The following is a 21,768-nucleotide window of genomic DNA, read 5'->3' as shown; positions in this document are numbered from 1 at the left end:
ATGGGGGCAAAAGCATGCTAAAGTGAAGATCAATAAACAGCAATAAATGGAACAGATTAAAAACAATAGCAATTAGTAGAACAACCTCCCGCCTTTCTATTTCTTTCTTTCTTTCTTCTTCCTTCCGTTTCTCCATCTCCCGCTGTTTTTCCAAGTGCCTTTCCAGTTCAAGTTGTTTCCTTCGCTCCTGCTCCTGCCGTTCCCTCTCTCTTTGCTCCTTTTCTTCTCTTTCCCTCTGAGCCTTACGCTCCGCCTCTCTCTGCTGCTGCTCCAACAACACCTGGCGGCGTTTCTCCAGCTCCATGTTGCCTCTCTCATAGTTTGCTTTCCTCTTGTCCTCAAATGTAACTAGATTAAAGAATAGGAAATGGCACCAGAGTGCAAAAATTGATCTAATGCAGGTTCATTTCTAAAACAAGTACAGCAGTATGAAATAAGGAGGTAGATAACACTCAAATAAGATCACTGACAAATGGAAAAGCATTTGTTATATGCACAGGGCTTTGATACTGAAGCGATTCAAAAAGGAAATTAAGTAAATAAACGTAGTTTGGGGTTTCTTCACCCTGCCTGCTGCTCTCATAGCTCCATGTTTCTCAAGCTTGAGTCCCCATCATCCCTGACCACTGGTCCTGTCAGCCAGGGATGATGAGAGTTGCAGTCCAACAACAGCTGGGGGATCAAGTTGTAGAAACACTGCCACAGTCCAACCACTCTGACTCCACATAGCCCAATGTACTGCTGCTCTTCGGTCCTGACAACGTACCACTGCTACTGTAAACAATGTATACTCAAGTCCTACAATTATTATTAAGTGCTCAAATGGCTTCTATCAAGCAAATTGAAGTCAGGCACACATAATATCTAATATAGGGGATAAAACAATGTTTCTTTCAGCTCTAATGCCTTTTTAAAGTCAACTTTGCACTCTTAACATAAAAAAGAACCCAACTGTTACCTGGAGGTTTTTGGGGGGGTTCCTCTTCCTGCATTATTCTCTGGTATGTTGGCAGAACACAATCAGTATTTTCAGCACATTTTCCACTTCTAGCGAGAAGAAACAGGGATTTTTTTAAAAGGGCATCTTTTCCATTTATTATACAATTTTAATAACATACCATCTTGTGTTATGCACCTCATAGAAGGTGGCACTAACTCTGGAGGCAGAGTTAGTGGGAGAGGCTGCCCAGCTTTGGCCATATCAGTCAGATGCATGGCTAGTATGAATTCCTCTGCTTTCAGCTGTCCATTACCATCAACATCAGCAAGTGACCTAGGAAAGACAGTTGCATTAGAAGAACCGAGGAAATCTGAAACTTCAATGCAACATTCTAGTACAATATCTTCAAGATACCTCCTATTAACTCGAACAATTCTGAAAAAGCAAATACCCACAAAAGCACATTTGAAACATAATTGGGCCTGCATGGCAGTTCCCCCCAAATCATGCTCATTTGCCCCACACCCGAATTCACATGTGACGTTGGGTGAGGGGAAAGTTGAGGCTCTAACAAAGAGTCTTGAAATGGGCTCCCAACTCTGCACTGGCAAGAGAGGCTTGCTCTCCCTGCCAAGCGGCTGACTGACAGTGAGAGCAAGCCCACTGGGACTGTCTGTGCAGCTGAGGTGGAACTCAAAGTCAGGTAACAGGCGTTGGTTCCAAGTTGTGTGAGATTGGCTGTGCCACTGAGTTCCCAACGTGGGACTTCTTGGTGCAGCTGATCCTTGAAGGGCTTTGCAAAGGCCCTTATGCAGCACTCTGGAAAGCTGATGATCAATGTCCTGTGCGGTGCGCTGACAACTGTGAGAATGTCTACATGCCCCAATTCTTGATGTCAGGTGAGCAGTCCATCCTGTGGTCAAATTTAGCCCCATTCTTGTTCTAAACCCATACATCGTTAATGTTTTGATGTTTAATGCATTGAAGGATATTAATTTGGAGTCCAGCTGATTTTAACTGGAGAATTAAACACCCGTTTTAATTCTCCCAGAGGCATGTGATGTGAAGTAGTAGGACAGGGGTCTTCAAATGATGGCCTGTGGGCCGGATCTGGCCCACTAGGCTCGTAAATCCAGCCCGCAGACCCTGGGGCCTGCTCAGTCAGTCCCCGCACGCTGAGGTAAACCTGGCGCTGCAAGGCGTTTCTTTGAAAAGAAGCCACGGACGCGTCGCCTCGCGGGGACTGACTGTGTGGGCGGCGACACTTCTGCAGCTTCCAACTGGCTGCAGGAAGCTCCTGCAGCCAATTGGAGTCCCCGTGGTAAACCCCGACACGACCTTTCATTGGTAGAGCTGCTGCTGCCACGCAACCAGGCAAACTCCTGTCCCCCCACCCCACCCACCATACATCGCAAAGCCAAGCTGCAGCTGCTGCTATCGTGCACTTTCCGAAAGCTCCTCTGAAGTCATATTGAAGCTGCAAATCCCTGCAAAGGAACAAATCCAACGGGGGGGACAGGAGAGGCAGCTTTTAATCCTCCTCCTCCTCCTCGCTTTGCTCCCTTGCTTTTTTTGGTCCTCTGGCTGCCCTCAGGGGAACCCATGGTAAGTGTCACCCCAGCAGTCAAATCCTCAGGGCACCGCTGCTGCTGCTGCTGCTGCTTTGCCTTCCTCGCCCACCTGGGCACTTGCAGCCCCTCTGCCCAGGCCGATCCCTTCGTGCACTTCCCCACTCCTCCCTCTCCCCACACAGCGCTTCCACTCTGAGGGGCAAAAATGCTCCCCGGGCCAGAGTTATTCTTCCAAGCCCCAGCCAACTGTCTCTTGGCTCGTTTGCATGTGGCCACCCTATCAGGGCATGCAAATGAGCCGGGGCGTTCAACCCTTGAAAAAGAGAGTGATCCAGGCTGGGAAAGCTGGGTCAGTACATGCTCTGAAAGTCAGGATCTGTTTTGATATTCAAATTTTAAAAGGTGGAGTGCAGAACCAGGGTGCCAGTCTGGCATCTAAACCTAAAGGCTACTTATTATTGTGGATTTTTAACCAGATATTGACCATCTCATTAGCCAAAAGCAGGCCCATACTTCCCATTGAAATACTTTTAAGTTTATGTTGATTAAAATTGTTCTTCATTTTAAATATTGTATTGTTTTCCCTGTTTTGTGTGCACTACAAATAAAATATGTGCAGCATCCATAGGAATTCGTTCCTATTTTTTCCAAACTATAGTCCGGGCCCGACAGTGTATGAGGGACAGTGAACCTGCCCCCGGTTTAGAGTTGGAGGACCCCTGCAGTAGGATTTTACTAAATGTTTCATTTGGAAAAAGAAACAGACTTTTTATAGTTTACTGCTACCTACTCAGAGATGCATATCTACATAAATGATATCTACATAAATGAAAAACTGGTGTACCTTGGTTCTCAAACGCCGAAAACTCGGAACTGGAATGGATTAATCCATTTTGCATTACAGTCATACCTCGGATTATGAACGCTGCAAGTTGCGAGTTTTAGGGTTGCGGACCGCACCGAACAGGTTACTTCCGGGTTTCAGCGCTCACGCATGCGCAGAATCACAAAATGATGTCATGTGCATGCGCTCCGAATCACGTCAAGCGCATAGACGTGGCGCTTCAGGGTGCGAACGCTGCGGGTTACGAACGTGCCTCCTGCACGGATCACGTTCGCAACCAGAGGTATGACTTTTTATAGGAAAGTAATGTCCGTTCCTTGGCTTTGGAACAGACTTCTGGAATGGGTTAAGTTTGAGAACCAAGGTGCCCCTGTAATAAACATCACAAAAGAAAGTAAAATAGATAAATTAAAGATAATAAAACAAAAGAAATTAAACAGATATAATCTCAACACCAGAATTCTGCAATTCAAGAATAAGCATAAAATAAAAGAGTACAGCGTTAAGTATGCGTCAGGGGGCCTTCCTACAGGGAGCCTCCTCAGCACTTCGCCCAGTGAGAGCAGCAGCAGTGGGTCAGGTGAGGGGAATCAGGAAGTGAGCAGGATGGAGATGTCAGGGCTCAACGATGTTGGAAAGCCCTTGCGTCGCCAGGACCAAGAGGTGGAGGGGAGCAGACAGCCTCTTCTGGCGCCTGAATTAAGGCGCACCACCAAACATAAGGTCGGGAGGAGGTGTTTCGGGATGGCCAAACTCTTATGCTGGCCCCATAGCCGGAAACGTCCACTCCTAGATTCTGCGAGTGACTAAGAGGTCATGTTTTCTGCTATCTCTGCACTGTAAATACTATGCACAATAAAACTCTTAAAGACAGAGCGGACTTGGGCGTCTTTACTCAAGAGTAGCCGCAATAACACCAATACAGTATGCAATGTAGACTATTATATTTCTTTAAAAATTACTCTATGCTTATTAACATTGAGCAGCACAAAAACATCAAAGTCTCATCAATTTATGTGTAGACTTACCAGATAGTAGCTAATTGTGTCTGGGCAAGGTTTGATTGCAGAAGAATATTTTTTGCCTGAAACCCTGAGTAAATCAAAAGTATGTTAATATATAAGTCAAGTAATATAATATATAAGTCATGTTAATATATAAATCTAATTGCACCCAAGAACCAGTGCTATTTTTTACCCTCTACAGGCCAAGGCTCACCCACATTTTCCTTTGTCCCGTGATTTATTCCGTTTGGTCTGTGGTTTCTAGACACGGGTTTGAGAGGTTTTTCTTTTGTCCCGCACTTTCCCCGATGAAAACTTGCTGATTACTGCTGGACTGGAGCAAATGTCAGTCTGCAGAAAACCGGATGTGCGTTTGCTCTGATTCAGCCATGAAGAGCAGGGTTTCCCAGGGAAAGCGATGGAACCAAAGAATACCTCTCAGACCTAGGCCTACAAGCCTCAGGCCAAAGGGAAATGGGGTTTAACTCAAAATGGAATTTAAAAGTCTTAGCCTGCAAAGATACACTTATTTATAAAAATCTTCAAACACGCAAGTGCAGTTAAATATTACATTTATACTGGGATTTCATTTTCTTATATAGGAAAATCAATCAATTAATTACAAACTTAATCTTCAATGGCAATCCCTTTCCTTTAAAAAGAAATCCCCCTTAGAACATACTGCATTATGCACAGGAGGAAAACCTTTTGTCAATTAACTCATAAACCACAAATAAAGTTACAAGTAAAGTTACTGCAATTTCTACAAGGGTTAATCACTCTTGCCAAAGAACCAGCTAAAAGGTTCTCTCTTAGAAACTCTAAACAATGCTGGCTGAAATGTGTATACATTTTTAAAAGATTATTTCAAGAATCTTTACCTTTGCAAGCTTAAATATAATACTGTAATACTGTGATACTAACCTGACAGGTATCCACTCATCCCTTTATCAAGGCTATTAAACTTCTGCCTGTATTTTAATCTGGAAGCCTGAGGAACTGCCCAGTCTGAAAATCCAATCTTTGGTGAATTCCCAGTTAGTGAGGTAGTAGAAGAAGAATTTGAACTGCAATATGAAAAGAAGGTCACATTTTCTAGAAATCTGGTATTATATAAAGATATGTTCAAACTGGGACATTGTTCCTATGTTTTTGTGCAGCAACAGTTTATGTGAATAAATGACTTCTGTCTTTCCAAGTACTCACTTTTGTGGGGAACCAGTTAGATTGCAATTGAGACATAAATTTGCCTGAAGATCCCTACCTACTAGAGCCAAGATCTATCAGGGACTGTGTCTTCTGGATGTTGGCACCACCAAATCCTCCCGTCCTGGGACTGTATGAACTAAAGTGAGGCAAAGCTGAAACAAGAGAAGAGCAGAGTCCATAGTCCACACTGCAAGGCAAAAGGATCTCCATGGATCACTTGGGCAGCAACCTAACTCCATACCAAAAACTTTAAAAATTATTACTATTTTATTGAAAACTTTCAGTAGAGAAATAAAGTAAAGAAGTGAGGAAAAGTGAACATGAACCAAAAACAAAATGAGAGAAAATTACTGAAAGTATATTAAAATGTATAAAAGTATTACAATTATTCTAACAAGTATAAACTTATTAAAAAGTCAATATGCTTTTTATAAACACATTACAAATATCATTCCATATGCATTCCAAACATCATTATATTTATCCATACCCAATCCGTTTGTATCTTACAAATGTTGTCCTATCTTATACACATTGTTCAAAGGGGACAATAGTATTATCTTTCAAGCGTATTTTTAAACATTTGTGCCCATAACTCTTTCAACTCATTTTTCAGATGGTTCTGTCTTTTATTTTTAAGCTTATTTTCATAAGTACATCATTTGGAAATCCACTTCTGACCAAAGTGGTGACCCCTCTTGCACTGGTTGCATTTCCGGCAAGAAAAACTTACCCCACCCAGTCTTTCTATAATAAATTATCAATTAAATGGGTCTCTTGTAGATAAGCTATGCCAGCTTGCAATCACAGAATAATAGAATTGTAGAGTTGGAAGGGACCACAAAGGTCATCTAGTCCAACCCCATACAAGGCAGGAATCTTTGCCCAATGTTGGGCTTGAGCTCATGACCCTGAAATTAAGAGTCTCATGCTCTACCAACTGAGCTCAAATATGTCAAAATTAGCTTTTGCTTCTTGGATTATCAGTTTTGGCCCCTTTATGAACATTCTTCCATTCATCAGTTTACTAATTAACCGTATAAACCAAATTTCAATTTCTCCCCTGTATTTAAATATACAACATAACTCCTAGAATTTCTAACAAATTCAGAAATTACACAAACACTAAGCTTAACTTTTAATTTTGATTCTATTAGATATATGCACACTCTATTTCCCAGAAATAAACCTTAAGTAAATAATAAGAATTATTTTAAACTGTGCTTACGTGAGTGAATAAAATGGATAAATAAACATAGAACAAAACTTTTTTTAAAAAAAACTAAGTGCAAAACACAAAGCTCAAAAAATTACGTGGGTAAATGAGCAAACAAAGAAGAAAGAAAAATAAAAAATAACAAAAAAGAGAAAAAAGCAAAACAATAAAAAATTGACTCCATACCACAAACCTGACGAGCTTCGAGAACTAGTCTAACTACAACACTCTAATAATTTATGCCTAACTCATAGCCCCATTTTATTTTTTCATTTCCTTCAATACACTCTCTATGGGCAGCACCATGATTTGGCAGGGCTCTTCTTGAATAACAGTGAGCCTCAGAGACTGAGCAGGAGGACTTGCGAGGTAAGGGGGTGCTTAATCCTCTACCTTCCTGACATTTGTCCCCTCAAAACTAATCTCCTCCTCTTTTCCCCACAAGCAAAGAAATAGCTTCCATGGATGTGTGACCTTGAGTGGGAAAACAGGGCAAGGGAAAAGGCTGAGTACCACCTCCATCTTGCTCTCCATAGCAACATCCAAACTTTCATTAAAACAACAAAATATTTGTTGTTGCATATCATGCATAGTTTAGCCCTCAGGAAAATTTACAGTATTTCTAGTGGAAAGAGGTTAGTGTAGCAAGAAGAAGGAATTTTAGGTGGAAAAACAATCAGTTTAGCACCGTATTTTTTTGCTCCATAGGACGCACCTGACCATAGGACGCACCTAGTTTTTTTTAAAGAGGAAAACAAGATTTATTTTTGCTTTCTTGAATTGTCCTAGGCATAGCAGCCAACTCCTAGAGGCCTAGGTGCCTTTGCCTCCCCCCCATTAAATATTTGAGGAAACTTCTTTTGCAAAGGGGGAAAGCTCCATCTTTAAGAATCAGCTCAAAGTTGCTGAGTTTCCTTGCAAAGGGAAAAAAATCCTGTTTTTATGAGGTTCAACTCACAGTTCTACAGCTTCTTCTATAGGAAAGGAAAGGGACCCATTTCTACAGTTTCCAGACAGATAATCTAATCAGCCAGTCACATGTCTCCCTCTGCAGACAACAACTGAGGCCTAGGCAAGGGGCCGGGAGGGGAGCTAGCTCTCTTATCTCCCTCCCTGATCTCTTGCAATCAGCTCTTGTTAGTCTTTAGCTCTTTCTTTCTTTCTTTCTTTTTAAAAAGCAGGATCTGACTTTAGCCCCTGGGCAATTCAGTTCCAGGGACCACACATTCGCTCCATAAGACGCACAGACATTTCCTATTACTTTTTCTGAGGAAAAAAGTGTGTCTTATGGAGCGAAAAATACGGTATTTTCTAGGAGGAGATTTTGCATTCAGAATCAAGGCACTGGCCGACATCCAACTCAGATTGTCCAGACTGGAAGTATGTCTATTGTCGGTCATGATGATACTTACTTGAAGAGTATGGTAGTGGCTGGAGGAGGCTGGTTGTTCCATTTGGCAATGCAGGTGTGCTGGTGGAAGGCAGCAGGGGAGCAGAAATAATAAGGGGGGGGATGGACGTCACAGAAGCAAAAGAGGACAATGGAGCCAAAGGTGCCATTGTAGGAACAGATGGTGGAAGAGACAGGTTTGGCATACTGCCCATGCCTGGAAGAGAAACCAAGTTTTTAGTTATAGTCATATAGCTGTGAACAGCCAGGAATTGGGGAGCCATGACTCACTTTTTCTAGAGAGATCTACACCAGGGTTTCCCAAACTTGTGTCTCCAGCTGTTTTTGGACTGCAATTCCCATCATCTCTGACCATGGGTCCTACTAGCTAGGGAGCATGAGAGTTGTAGTCCAAAAACAGCTGCAAACCCAAGTTTGGGGAAAACCCTGAGCTACACACACTAGTTTTAGTTAAGAGGTCTATGCTCACACACGTTTGCTTCATTCGAGCAGTTATACAGCCATGGTTTCCTCCCTAATACTTTAGAAAATCATAACACATCTCTGTTGCCACAGGCTTCAGATAAAAAGAACAAGCAATATGCTCGAAGTACTTGTTTTAAACCAATAGATGTCTAATATACAGTACGATTCTAGAGGAAGATAATAATTTTGTTCAATGGCATCTAAAGAGCTACTTTAGGCACATTGAAAGGTTTGCCTTAAAAAAGTAGGGTTGTTTTTTGTAAACCCACTTAGAACAGCAGACCAATGCAGGAGGCAGGAGTTACGAGTTGTTCTGTGGTCTCTGCAGCCACAGCAGGCGCTGCAATTTTCCAGTGGCTTGCCTTCACCCCCCGATGCACACTCCATTGTCTCTCGAGACAGACAGGTGCCAACATCATATCACAAACTGCTTTCAAAACTCACCCTACTTTTTAAAGGAGCGTGCCGTATGGCAAGCATGGTTGCACTTTGAAACATGCAAATCCTAACCCCTTTTCAGCACATAGAATTAGCTGCACTATTTCTGAGGCCCATTCTTCTGAGGCCCATCAGAGCACAGGAGATTCACCTCAAAAGTACTCATTATCATAGCTGCCAAGTTATCCCTTTTTTTCAGGGATTTTCCATTATCCTGAATAGGCTTCCTCGCGAGAAAAGGGAAAACTTGGCAGCTATGCTCATTATTCATTTTTATGACAAAAATCTATGATAATATTTAGCTATATTTTCTGTACATATCTTTAACATCATGATCTATGGTCTAATATAATACATTTGCACATAGCTATTTTTCTTTATCAATAATACGGTAATTTAAGAGGGGCAGTCTTTCTCCAAACACCTGTACATTGATTCATATTCATGATTACCAAAACGAGCAGAAATCAAGGAAGAGAATGCTGGAGGCTGCTTCATCAGTGGAGGGAGAACCACGGGCAAAGGCTGGCCTTGTAGCTTTAGTTTGATGAGTTTCATAGCTATAGAAAACTCTTGCTGATCCATTTTCCCATCCTTGTTCAGGTCTGAAAGTGCCCTTAAAAACAACAATACAACAATGTCTATATAAAGTGGTACCTCGGTTTAAGTACACAATTGGTTCTGGAAGTCTGTACTTAACCTGAAGCATACTTAACCTGAAGCGAACTTTCCCACTGAAAGTAATGGAAAGTGGATTAATCCGTTTCCAGATGGGTCCGCGGAGTACTTAAACTGAAAGTACTCAAACCGAAGCGTACTTAAACTGAGATATGACTGTATTTGTATATGTTCTATAGTTTAGTAGCAGAAGACTATTGTGCTTGCCAATTACTCCTATTTGGCAGGGAGCTCTTAGTATTTCCACCCCCACCCCCTGGGTTAACTCTTCAGGAGCAGCATCTACGGGAAAAGAAAGCAAGGTTGCTATAGGCAAACCTATGAATTACCGAATTTTATCCTTCACCTAGGTTGGAGAGAGGTAACAACAGAGCAGAGAATGATAGAAATTGGGCAAGAGTAGATTAGGGACATTAATCACCTGAGTTGCTCTAAGCTCAAAAACTCCACCGCATCCTTTATATGGAAGTGGGATAGCAGCTCTAATCACTTGGCGCAGAACATTAGGTTTTATATTCCACCCTTCCATATTAGAAACAGAGCCGAGAGTGGCCTACTGCAGTTTAAAAGTTCCAAAATATTTTTTAAAATCCCTACACAACAGTAGGGATTTTAAAATCCCTACACAGCAGAAAAGCAATTTACATATGCTGACAGAGTTTAAGTCTTCAGCAGTTGCTTCTATTCAGAATCCCAAGAAGCAAAAACAATATAATCTGTTCTGTTTCATCCCGTTGCCAGAAAGAATTTTGCAGAGTGATAAGAGCATAATGCTGTATATTCTAGTAAGTGATTAATAAAAACGGCAGACCATATACCTAAGGCAATAAGGGTACTATGCACCACTCAAGGATCAGAAAATGCAACCATCATGGCAGGAAGCATGAAAACTCTGCTGCTTGTTTACAGTTTTTGTGCTTTTACTCCAAACTCAGTTAACAGCACATGGCACATTCAGAGGCTGCTAGCACCACAGCTGCATTAAATTCAGAGTGTGCTCCAAAACATTATACAGTGGTGCCTTGCTAAACGAATGCTCTGTTAGACGAATTTTTCGCTATACGAATAGGTTTTGCGATCAGAGGTTGCCTCGTAAGCCGATGAGGTTTTCTATGGCCGTCGCATTGTCTTGCGAAGTGTGGCCATAAAAACCTCCGATCACAAAACCTATTTGCAAAAGGCATTTGTCTAGCAAAAGGGGAACCAGTTGTAGCAAGGGAAGAAGGCAAAGGAAGATCAGCTGTCAGCGCCTCTCAGCTGATCTTCCTTTGCCTTCTTTCCGTGCTGCAGCTGGTTCCCCTTTGTGTCCTGCTGGTCTCTGCTGGTTGCCAAGAGCAGTGAGGGGCAACCGGCAGAGACCAGCAGAACACTAACAAGGGAAGAAGCAGAGGAATGGATCCGTTCCTTCCTCCGCTTTCCCCTCGCCACCTGTCTGATCCCTGCTGTGTGACAGGCGGGGTGGGGGGAAAGCAGGCGAGGCGGCAGCGGGGAGAAGCGCTTCTCCCCCCCGCCGCGCACAGCCGGCATGGGACACAGCTTCGGAGACCTCCGAAGCCGCGTCCCATGCCGGGGGAGGCAGGCAGGAGGCGGTGGCGGAGAGAAGAGCTTCTCCCTGCCACCGCCTCGGCGCGCACAGCCGGCATGGAACGCTGCTTCGGTGGTCTCCAAAGGTCCGTCCCATGCCGGGGAAGGCAGGCGAGGCGGCGGCAGGGAGAAGCGCTCCCCCCCCCGCTGCCTTGCCGCGCACAGCCAGCATGGGACGCACCTCTGGCTACAAAGCACCCTCTCCAATTGCATGGAACCTGGACAGCCCCGTGGTTTTCCACGGATCTGAGGGCAATGAAACAATCGCTGAGATGGTTAGAGCGCCAATGGCGGAAAACTCATTCTGAATCAGACCGGACACGGAGAGCTCAACATCGAGCCTCCTTTGTCTTGAGTGGGGTAACTGTGCCCCTGAAGGAGGAGGTGCACAGCCTGGGAATCATTTTGGACTCACAGCTGTCCATGGAGACACTGGTCAATACTGGGTCCATGGCAGCTGTCTACCAGCTCCATCTGGTACCCAGACTGAGACCCTACCTGCCTGCAGACTGTCTTGCCAGAGTGGTGCATGCTCTGGTTATCTCCAGCTTGGAGTACTGCAATGCGCTCTACGTGCGGCTATCTTTGAAGGGGACCCGGAAACTACAACTAATTCAGAATGCGGCAACTAGACTGGTGACCGGGAGTGGCCGCCAAGACCATATAACACTGGTTCTGAAAGACCTATATCAGCTCCCATCGTTCTGCCCAGACACTGAGGTCCAGCTCTAAGGGCCTTCTGATGGTTCCTTCATTGTGAGAAGCTAAGTTAAACACATTCAGTCAACATATAGATGTTTGTGCTATCAATGTAACAATATTAAATGTATCTGTATGTATGTATGTATGTATGTATGTATGTATGTATGTATTACCATATTTCAGCCAAGACTGGAGACGGCAGACCCGACTGTAAAAAAAAGGTACGTGCTTGATCACCTATGTGGAAGGAAAAAATGGGACAAGGTGAGTCATCATCATTAATACAATTCTCTACTTTCCATTGGTGATTTTTTCCTTAAAGGACTCATTAATATACTGTACCATGTTTTTAAAAGTTATCAAAGTGCTTCAACTATTTGACATTGCAAATGCAAAATTACTGAGTGGATTTAATGTTTTGATTCTCAAATCAATTGATGAAAATTGTAACAATGAGAAAGAACTATTATTAATTGGACATATGTATTTGTAAACACCTATTCCAGCAGGCACACAGCACAGCTGCACAGCTCCACATCAGCCTACTGAAATACTAGATTTCCTTTGCTCATCTCCTTCCAAAGTGACGGCACTGCCATTAGGGCACCGTAAAGACCCAGAGGGAACAATGAGGACTAATGGTATCTATATCTGAGTGGTGAACATAGGAACCAACAATATCCTTGATCGGTGTTCACCAACATTGGCCCATAGACACTATGTCCCTGAGCAGGGAATGCAGACTCTGAGCTTTTATTTAAAAGGGGGGGAAAAGGAAAAAACATATCTAGGCTTCCTAGAAGAAAAGCTATGAAGCAAAATGTGCAGGCACCCTTCCAAGTGACTTCTGGGGAAGGAGCCAGACTGGATGGTCCTGCCTATCAGTAGTTTTAGCCAATGAGTGTTGGAGCTGTGATTGATAGGTGAGATGCTTGGGCCCCCTTCTTCAAAATATGGAGAGGGCTGAAGCCCCTTGCCCCCTACACCCGGCACCACACACACATACACACTGCAAGCAAGTCGAACAAACATACACAATTTTACAAAAATATGAATACAATCTAAGCATATCCAATTTTATATAAAGTCCAGACTAAATCAAGTGAAAATGCATAAAGATAAAGAAAATGCATAAAAATTAGTACTTTCTAATCAAACACATAAATCACATAACAGAAGCAATTTTACATCCAATTTTCCAAAAGCCAATAAAAGGCTGTCATGATTCTCCAATTCTGGGTTTAATTGCCTGCCAAGTGAGGCAAACCTTCCCTACTGAACTCCCCAGGAAGAGAAGCAATATGAATGGTCTCACCAGGTAGCATACAGGGGCCAATTTTCCACATTCCGTGAGTTATCTGATCATTATTTGTATACCACCCTTGCTTGAAAGCATGGTGGGGAGGGTTGGGTTGACTGGAAGAATGTGGGGAATGAAAGGCATGCAGCTGAGGATGGGGACACAACACCCCCAAATCACCCAGAGCCAGCCCTACTTCCAAGCACCAACCCCCTTTTTACCAGACTAGACTCTTTACCTCTTTAAACTAAGGTGAAAAGCTCTCTGTCTTGCTTGGGGGGCAGGCAAGGCCCTCTCAGCACGTTGGCTCCAGATGCCGGGAGATGCTCGTTCACGGGAACTTGGGCAGTTCTGCGAGTTTTCATGAGAGCATCTCAGAGCCCGTGCGTTGAACGGGCCTTCCCCAAGCAAGGTGGGGAACTTGTGGAGCGAGGTTCACTCCGAGCACCAACTGATGGTAGAAGACCAAGTTCCAAGGCGACGGCTTGAATATGCACCTTTTTGTATACACTGAACTCTTGGAACAGAGTTCCCACGTAAGGTGTGGCCGTCCTGTACTTGTAACTGCTATCAATCTGGAGGAACCCCTTGCTTCCTTCAAGAGGCATTTTATGCCAATTTTCAACCAAGAGCAAATTCATGATTTAAATCTTCAGATTATAATGAGGAAGGCAATTCACTGCAGAAGCACACACCAACCTGTGACATATCCCCCAACTGGTTTAAGGCCATCAAACTGCTTGTCATACTTCACTCTCTCTTCCAAGGTGATGGCCCAAATGTTTGATCCTCCTGAAAGCAAAAGGGAATGCTTTTTTAAAAAGTAGTTTTAAATGGGTATAATCAACCGGGGGAAACGAACCTTTATTTCCTAAGTGATACTATTAAGCTCACGAGCTTTTAACACACTTTACCCTCACCAGTTTGGCAGGAATGCTTTTATGATTCATGGTATCTTGTTCCCTAGATGTGCAATTACGTACCGGTATTTGCTGACTGTTCTTCTCTCAAGGTTTTTTCAGCTTTAACACAATTATATGGACTTTACAGCATTAGCGGACATGCTTTCACCATTGTTGACTTTTCAGTTAAACATTATTTACATTTGATCTATGTATGCTCAAACACCATCTCAGAAATCCCTACCATTCAAATGATTTTTGGAAGACAGTTACTCTTATCTCAGCCCCTTCTCCTTCTCTCTCTCTCTTTCTCAAGATCATGAATTTGGAACAGGAAGTGTTTCAGCATTTTACTTACTTCTTGCCCAATACTACCATTCCAAATAGGCACTAGCTACCAGCTCATGACCTTATAAATCAGGCTGTAATGTGATTGAAATGTATAACCATGCTTGTTTTCTCCTACTCTGGAGGATAGGACTCAAGGCAATGGTTTCAAGTTACAAGAAAGGAGATTCTGACTAAACATTTGGAAAAACTTTCTGACACTAAGAGCTGTTCTACAGTGGAACGGTCTCCCTTGGGAGGAGGTGAGCTCTCCTTCCTTGGAGGATTTTAAGCAGAGGTTGGATGGCCATCTATAATGGATACTTTAGCCGAGATTCTTGCATTGCAGGGGGTTGGACTAGATCAGGGGTCAGCAAACTTCTTCAGCAGGGGGGCGGTCCACTGTCCCACTGTCACTGTACCTTGGGGGGAGGGAGCAGACTATATTTTGAAAGAGAGAAAAAAGAACAAATTCCTATGCCCCACAAATAACCCAGAGATGCATTTTAAATAAAAGGACACATTCTACTCATGTAAAAACATGCTGATTCCCAGACTGTCCACGGGCCAGATTTAGAAGGCGACTGGGCCGGATCCGGCCCCCGGGCCTTAGGTTGCCTACCCATGAACTAGATGACACTTGGGGTCCCTTCCAATCATAGAATTTTAGAATTCTATGATTCTAAAAGCACAATCCTAACCATGTTTTCTCAGAAGTAAGTCCTAGTGAATTCCATTTACTCCCAGGTAAATGGGATTAGGATTGAAGCCTTAGTCTATTAAAAATATACAGTGGTACCTCGGTTTTCAGACATTTCCATTGCTGAACGTTTTGTTTTTCGAATGCTGAAAACCCAGAAGTAAATGCTTCCATTTTCGAACGCACCTTGGAAGTCAAACACCTTCCACTGTGTTTATCTGTTGTTTTACACAATTTTCTCTATTGAATTGGCAGCCCGCCCTTTGCACCTCAGTTTTCAATTGTTTTGGAAGGCCAACGCTCTTCCAGAACAGATTATGTACCTAGGTACCACTGTATTGATTAAACTTGCATTTACACTGTGGCAGCATTTCTGTCACATGAAGCATACCTGTACTGACTTTAGCTTTTGGTGATACAATGTACGTGTCAGAGCAGTCATCATCTTAGAAGAGACCTTCCTTTCATATGTGTGAGAGAAGAAGCATGCTTCTAAAGTGGTGCTGACATCTTCATTTTTAAAGATAATATTAACAATAAAAATTATTTTTTGAAGATCTGATTTACTGCGTGCACAATTTTTTAGTCTTTCATTTATTTTAAAAAATAATCTGAACATAAACCAGCAGTGGGAGGCTGTTCTTAAAAAGCCACTGCCACCTTAGACTGCATTAACAGAAGCCTTGTTCCCAGACTGAAGGTGGGAGCTCCCAGCCTGGAGGCCAAATGGAGCTCCCCACCCGCAGCTCCCCCTTCTCCCAGCCTCCAGGACTCTCCACAGGCCACTCCTCTTGTGGGCCCTGAATTGTGGTTGCACCTCTAGCTTGCCTAGAGAGAGAAATGCAGAAAGCTCTGACTTCTGTGTGGCTAGAATGTCGCATACCCTACGAGGTTAAGAGCCACATCTATTTATGGTTTACACAAAGATAAAACAGCAAAAGAAACAAAAATGTACATACAAATCTACTTTAAAATACTAAAACAGATTAAAATTGCCGTGGCTTTCTGAGCATCTGGGTAGACATGTCTAATCAATAATGTTTTTAGTAGTCAGTGGAAAAAATACAGTGACGTTATCACAGAGCTTTTTAAATTTCTAAAGTGTTGCAGCTCATGTGATGGAGGGGACTTGCTCTCTGTTGCTCCAGAAGCCAGGACAAGATCCAATGGGTGGAAGTTGCAGAGAAGCCAATTTTAGCTGGAAATTGGGGTGGGGGGAGGTACCATTTATGTGACACGGCCTGATGACCGAGGACACAGCTGAAGAGCTCTGAAGGCTGTCACACTCTTCATAGGGTATGTTTCAAGCCTTAAAATACAGTAAAATTAGCAGCTACTTAGCTCCTGCAGAAGGATCATGGAAAACACCCAGAACAAAATTCTGTAGGCAAAAGTAGCTATTCAGCAAATTTACCCAAATTCTGAGGCATATCAATCTTAGAATTATTCAATAATACTGTAATATACGAGAAAGACAAAAGATCTTCCTCCTCAGAGGATACCCTGCACAAGAGCTCCTTACCATTCATGGCTGTGGGAATGTGAGTCATCCTGCTCTGGAATGGTTCTTCCTAGCTCTCAGCCATCTGCAACATAACAACATTGGACCATGAATAATGCAGCAAGGGCAGGATGTCACTCAGCTCCTGCTAAGCAAAACCAAGGTCTACCCCTTCAGCTGACATGTCTGACAACAAACCATACAGCATTTTATACCACCAATAAAGTTGCTGAATTGACAAGGGGTGGGGAATGTGATTTTTACTAGGTATATGATGCAGTATGGAAACTGGAAAGCTTTTCTTAAATGGAGAATGGGACCAATTGTGGAATGATGAAAACCAATAAAAGATGGAGATTAAAACACAAAAAACCAACTTGGAACAAGAATAAATATTGCAGCTATATTTCTTGAGAGTCCCATGGACTGCAAGAAGATCAAACCTATCCATTCTTCAGGAAATCAGCCCTGAGTGCTCACTGGAAGGTCAGATCCTGAAGCTGAAGCTCCAATACAGGGGTCAGTAAACTTTTTCAGCAGGGGGCCGGTCCACTGTCCCTCAGACCTTGTGGAGGGCCAGACTATATTTTGGGGAAAAATGAACAAATTCCTATGCCCTACAATTCCCATCATCCCTGACCACTGGTCCTGCTAGCTAGGGATCATGGGAGTTGTAGGCCAAAAACATCTGGAGGGCCGAGTTTAGGACGCCTGATCTAAAGGTCTGTCACATGGAAGATGGAGCAAGCTTGTTTTCTCCTGCTCCAGAAGGTAGGACCCAAACCAATGGATTCAGGTTACAAGAAAAGAGATTACGACTAAACATTAGAATAGAATAGAACAGAGTAGAATAGAATACTTTATTGTCATTGTACATAGTAGAACGAAATCGAATGCCATCCCTTAAAAAAGGAAATACAAACACAGCCACAGCCACACACCCATCACAACACCCTGGGATCATATTATTTAGTTACAACATTTAAGATGGTTATAGCTCTTGGATAGAAACTGTTTTTTAATCTATTAGTTCTTGATTTAATTGTTCTGTATCTCTTGCCCGAAGGCAACGGTGCAAAAAGACTATATCCAGGATGAGATGAATCCTGTAAAATATTATTTGCTTTTTTAAGGCAACGGGAATTGTATAGTTCTTCCAGAGGTGGGAGAGGATGACCGATAATCTTTTGGGCTGTGGTTGACTTTTTGACAGTGAGAGCTGTTCGGCAGTGGAATTTGCTACCAAGGAGTGTGGTGGAGTCTCCTTCTTTGGAGGTCTTTAAGCAGAGGCTTGACAGGCATATGTCAAGAATGCTTTGATGGTGTTTCCTGCTTGGCAGGGGGTTGGACTGGATGGCCCTTGTGGTCTCTTCCAACTCTATGATTCTATGATTCTATGGTTATGACCTTCTGGAGCACTTTCCTATCCATGACTGTGCAGCTGGAAAACCAAGCACAGATACAGTAAGAATGCTCTCTATGGCGCCTCGGTAGAAGGACACCAGCATTCTCTCACTCAGCTTGTTCCTTTTTAAAAGTCTGAGGAAATATATTCTCTGCTGGGCCTTCTTCGCCAGAGCAGTGGTATTTGCACTCCAGGTCATACTCTGCTCGATGGTAACACTCAAAAACTCAAATACAGCCACACTCTTCACCCAGTCCCGGCCAATATACAGGGGCTGAATGTCCGCCTTTTTCTTCCTGTAGTCTACCACCAGTTCCTTGGTCTTGGCAGTATTAAGGACCAGATTATTATCTTCACACCAACCATAGAGCCGCTCCACCTCGTCCCGATAGGCGGACTCATCCCCCCCAGAAATGAGCCCCACCACAGTGGTGTCATCAGCAAACTTGATGATTTTGTTGCTAGAGTGGATAGCTGTACAATCATACGTGTAGAGGGTATAGAGCAGGGGACTCAACACACAACCCTGTGGGAAGCCAGTGTTAAGGCTAAGCGCTGTGGACATATATGATCCTACTCTAACCCTCTGGGAGCGGTCTGACAGAAAATTCAAAACCCAGAGACAAATGGAGTTAGATAGTCCAAGCGCTTCTAGTTTGGACATCAGTCTATGAGGGAGGATAAGTGTTAAAAGCAGAGCTAAAGTCCACGAACAGCAGCCTCACATAACTCCCTGGCTGCTCCAGAGCGGCATGGAGAGTGGTAGTGATGGCATCCTCCATGGATCTATTTGCCCTTAGTAAAGACCCTTGCCAGCTGATCCCCACAGCCCTTCAACACCTGTCCAGTGATGCAATCAGGGCCAGCAGCCTTCCTTGGATTCACCGACCTCAGTACCTGCCTCACCTCATGCTCCTCTACAATAAATGGGGGGCTACTCTGGGCTGGTAGCTGTAATACAGCCGTCTCTGGTGGCTCTCTCAAAGTGAGTGAAGAAGAGATTAAGCTCCTCCACCAGTGAAGGGTCACCATCGATGGCACCAAGGTTCGGTTTGTAGTTGGTAATCTGCTGAATCCCCTGCCACACCTGCCTCGTGTTGTTTCTACTAAAGTTACCCTCAATCCTCTGCTTATAGTCCAGCTTTGCCCGTCAAATACCTCTCTTCAAGTTAGCTCTTGCGGTGCTGTAAAGCTGCTCTTTGCCAAGCCTGAAAGACCTGTTCCTATCCCGCAGCAGGCACTGGACCTCTCTGTTCATCCAGGGTTTCTGACTGGGATAAACCCGGATATATTTATTTATTTACTGTGACAGAATCTGTGCAGTGATTGATATAGCTCCGAACTGCCACCGTATGCTCCTCCAGGTCTGGATGATCAAAAATGTCCCAATTGGTTCTCTCGAAACAATCCTGCAGCTGGTAGAAAGGGATTCTGACAGCAAGAGCTGTTCGACAGTTGAACAGACTACTTTGGAATGTGATGGCCTCTCCTTTGTTGGAGGTGTTGAAGCAGAGGTTGGATGACAATCTGAATGGAAGTGATGACCTTTGGGATTCCTTTCAACTCTACAATTCTATGATTCTGTTATGCTTCTTAAAATCTTAAAACCACAGGGTTTAGTTTTCAGCAATATGTGAATGATAGCCAACTTTCTCTCTTTTTAATTTCATATTGAGGAAACTCTGGAAGTTCTGAAGTGGTGTTTTGAGTGCAATAATGGACTGGATGTGAGCTAATAAAATGGAAGCTTAACTTTGGCAAGAGGCAGGTCACTGGTAAGTAGGACAGCTGAATAGGGAGGAGTGATAGATAAGGTCCACAGCTTAGGAATCCTTGTGGGCCTGTCCTTGGTGCCTGATCCTCAGGTGGCAACTGTAGCAAGCAGAACTTTGGCTTGTTAAAACAGATATGATCACTACCACAGATGCCCTCGTCAATTCAATGAGCAAGTGTAACATGCTCCATGTGGGTCTGCCTCTCAAAAGTACTGTATCAGGAAAGTTTAGACAGCAGAACTCTCTTCCTATCCTGTTCTTAGTTTCCATGTTATCCAATGTTATTCATACTCAGAGTAGACCAATGAAATTAATAGACGGGACTGGATTATTTCAATGAGTCCACCATGAGTAGACAGTCATGGGGAAAAGAAAGTACACCTTATTTGAATTCTGTGGTTTTACATATCAGGACATAATAACAATCATCTGTTCCTTAGCAGGTCTCAAAATTAGATACCCGTAAATACAACCTCAAGGTCTATGAGCCCCATGACACCACTGTGCAGGGGCAGCAAGACACCATGACAATGAATCAACAAGGGCCAACACAACTGCACACTCATTGGAAACAAACCTATGTCTTCCTTGGTAGGTCAATAGAAAAGCACTGAAATAGGATTTCGTTTAAATCCCACCATGGAAAAATGTGGAATCAAGGCAAAACTCATGTTTTGGATTCATACTCTGCAACCATCATGCCTGAGACAAAAAAGCGTGGATTGCAGCTTCTGTTACATACCGGTAGCTATTGTTGCAGTGCCGATTGGTGGGAGGTGCTGTAGTAACCAGGAATACTGTGGACATGTTTGCTGACTGCTTAATTATAGTTTCTACAGGGCCTATGCAGTTGGCTTTACTATTAGATGAAACTCTGATGTGGTGAGATCATAGGATCACCCTGACCATTTCCTTCATTTTATTATTTTTAAATATGACCTTTTATTGATCTTTATATCTGTTCTCATGAAAGTATAGCATCTTATACAAAGCATATAGATAAGTACAATTACATAAAATGTGAATTCTCATTATGCCTGTTAAGGTTAATTCTCAATATGCCTGTTAAGGTTGTCCTATTCATTGGGGGGGGGCAGGGTTGAGTGATTTACGGAAACCCACACATCCCCCTTTTGTGGGAAAGCTATGACATACAAGCCACAAGGAACTTTGAATATTAGTACTGCAATGTTGTCTTTCATGTTTCAAAAATAAAGTTTCCAGACCTTTTGGTTGCAGGTGACACTGAAATAACCAATCACTGACGCCGAAATCACAGCCCGGGCGGGGGGGGGGGACGGGACCTTTTTGCCCCTATCTTTATTGTATTTTTGCATCCTTACAATTTTAAAAGGTTATTGTCAGTGTTCTTTTTCTAGAAAAAGAAGTGCTGGAACTCACAACAAATGCCTCCACCCATTGTTTTTTTATAATGGCAATGGTGGCCGCCTGAAAGCTGCTGGAACAGAGTTCTAACAAGTTCTGGATAAAAAAAGCACTGGATTGCATTCTGAACACTGACAAGACAAGCTCTGTCCACCACAAACTATTATATCCAATTGTAAACTCAGAACCACAACTTCTTCCCCATAATCACCTGTAGAAAAGGTGTGCACTCTACATCAAAAAACATCCCCATGATTGCAAAAATACAAATTTAACTCTTAAAGTTAAATATGCATCACACCTTCAGCTACTGCTGATCATCATGATCAATAGGATACAGTCATTCTACTCCTGGCAAATCTCATTTTCTGTTACTACCACCATGGTGGTTTTCATTTTTTAAAAATAGA

General features: G+C 43.1%; 1 protein-coding gene across 3 annotated transcripts in view; it reads right to left on the bottom strand.

Moving 5' to 3' along the window:
* ITSN2 (intersectin 2) overlaps window positions 1-21,768 on the bottom strand; it is a 72,780-nt gene that overhangs the window by 48,910 nt on the left and 2,102 nt on the right. For all 3 annotated transcript variants that reach the window (XM_035110349.2, XM_035110351.2, XM_035110348.2), the window contains exons 2-12: window positions 16,814-16,877; window positions 14,062-14,154; window positions 12,236-12,299; window positions 9,551-9,714; window positions 8,197-8,391; window positions 5,624-5,720; window positions 5,284-5,426; window positions 4,384-4,447; window positions 1,136-1,273; window positions 959-1,047; window positions 86-348 (exon numbers count right to left, since the gene is read on the bottom strand). In XM_035110349.2, coding sequence (XP_034966240.1) covers window positions 86-348; window positions 959-1,047; window positions 1,136-1,273; window positions 4,384-4,447; window positions 5,284-5,426; window positions 5,624-5,720; window positions 8,197-8,391; window positions 9,551-9,714; window positions 12,236-12,299; window positions 14,062-14,154; window positions 16,814-16,841 — 1,338 coding nt within the window. In that variant the 5' untranslated portion in view covers window positions 16,842-16,877. The remainder of the gene's footprint in view (window positions 1-85; window positions 349-958; window positions 1,048-1,135; window positions 1,274-4,383; window positions 4,448-5,283; window positions 5,427-5,623; window positions 5,721-8,196; window positions 8,392-9,550; window positions 9,715-12,235; window positions 12,300-14,061; window positions 14,155-16,813; window positions 16,878-21,768) is intronic.

The sequence above is a fragment of the Zootoca vivipara genome, chromosome 3 (assembly GCF_963506605.1).
Source record: "Zootoca vivipara chromosome 3, rZooViv1.1, whole genome shotgun sequence".
Classification (NCBI taxonomy): Eukaryota; Metazoa; Chordata; class Lepidosauria; order Squamata; family Lacertidae; genus Zootoca; species Zootoca vivipara.
This window is presented reverse-complemented; position numbering and strand designations above follow the sequence as displayed.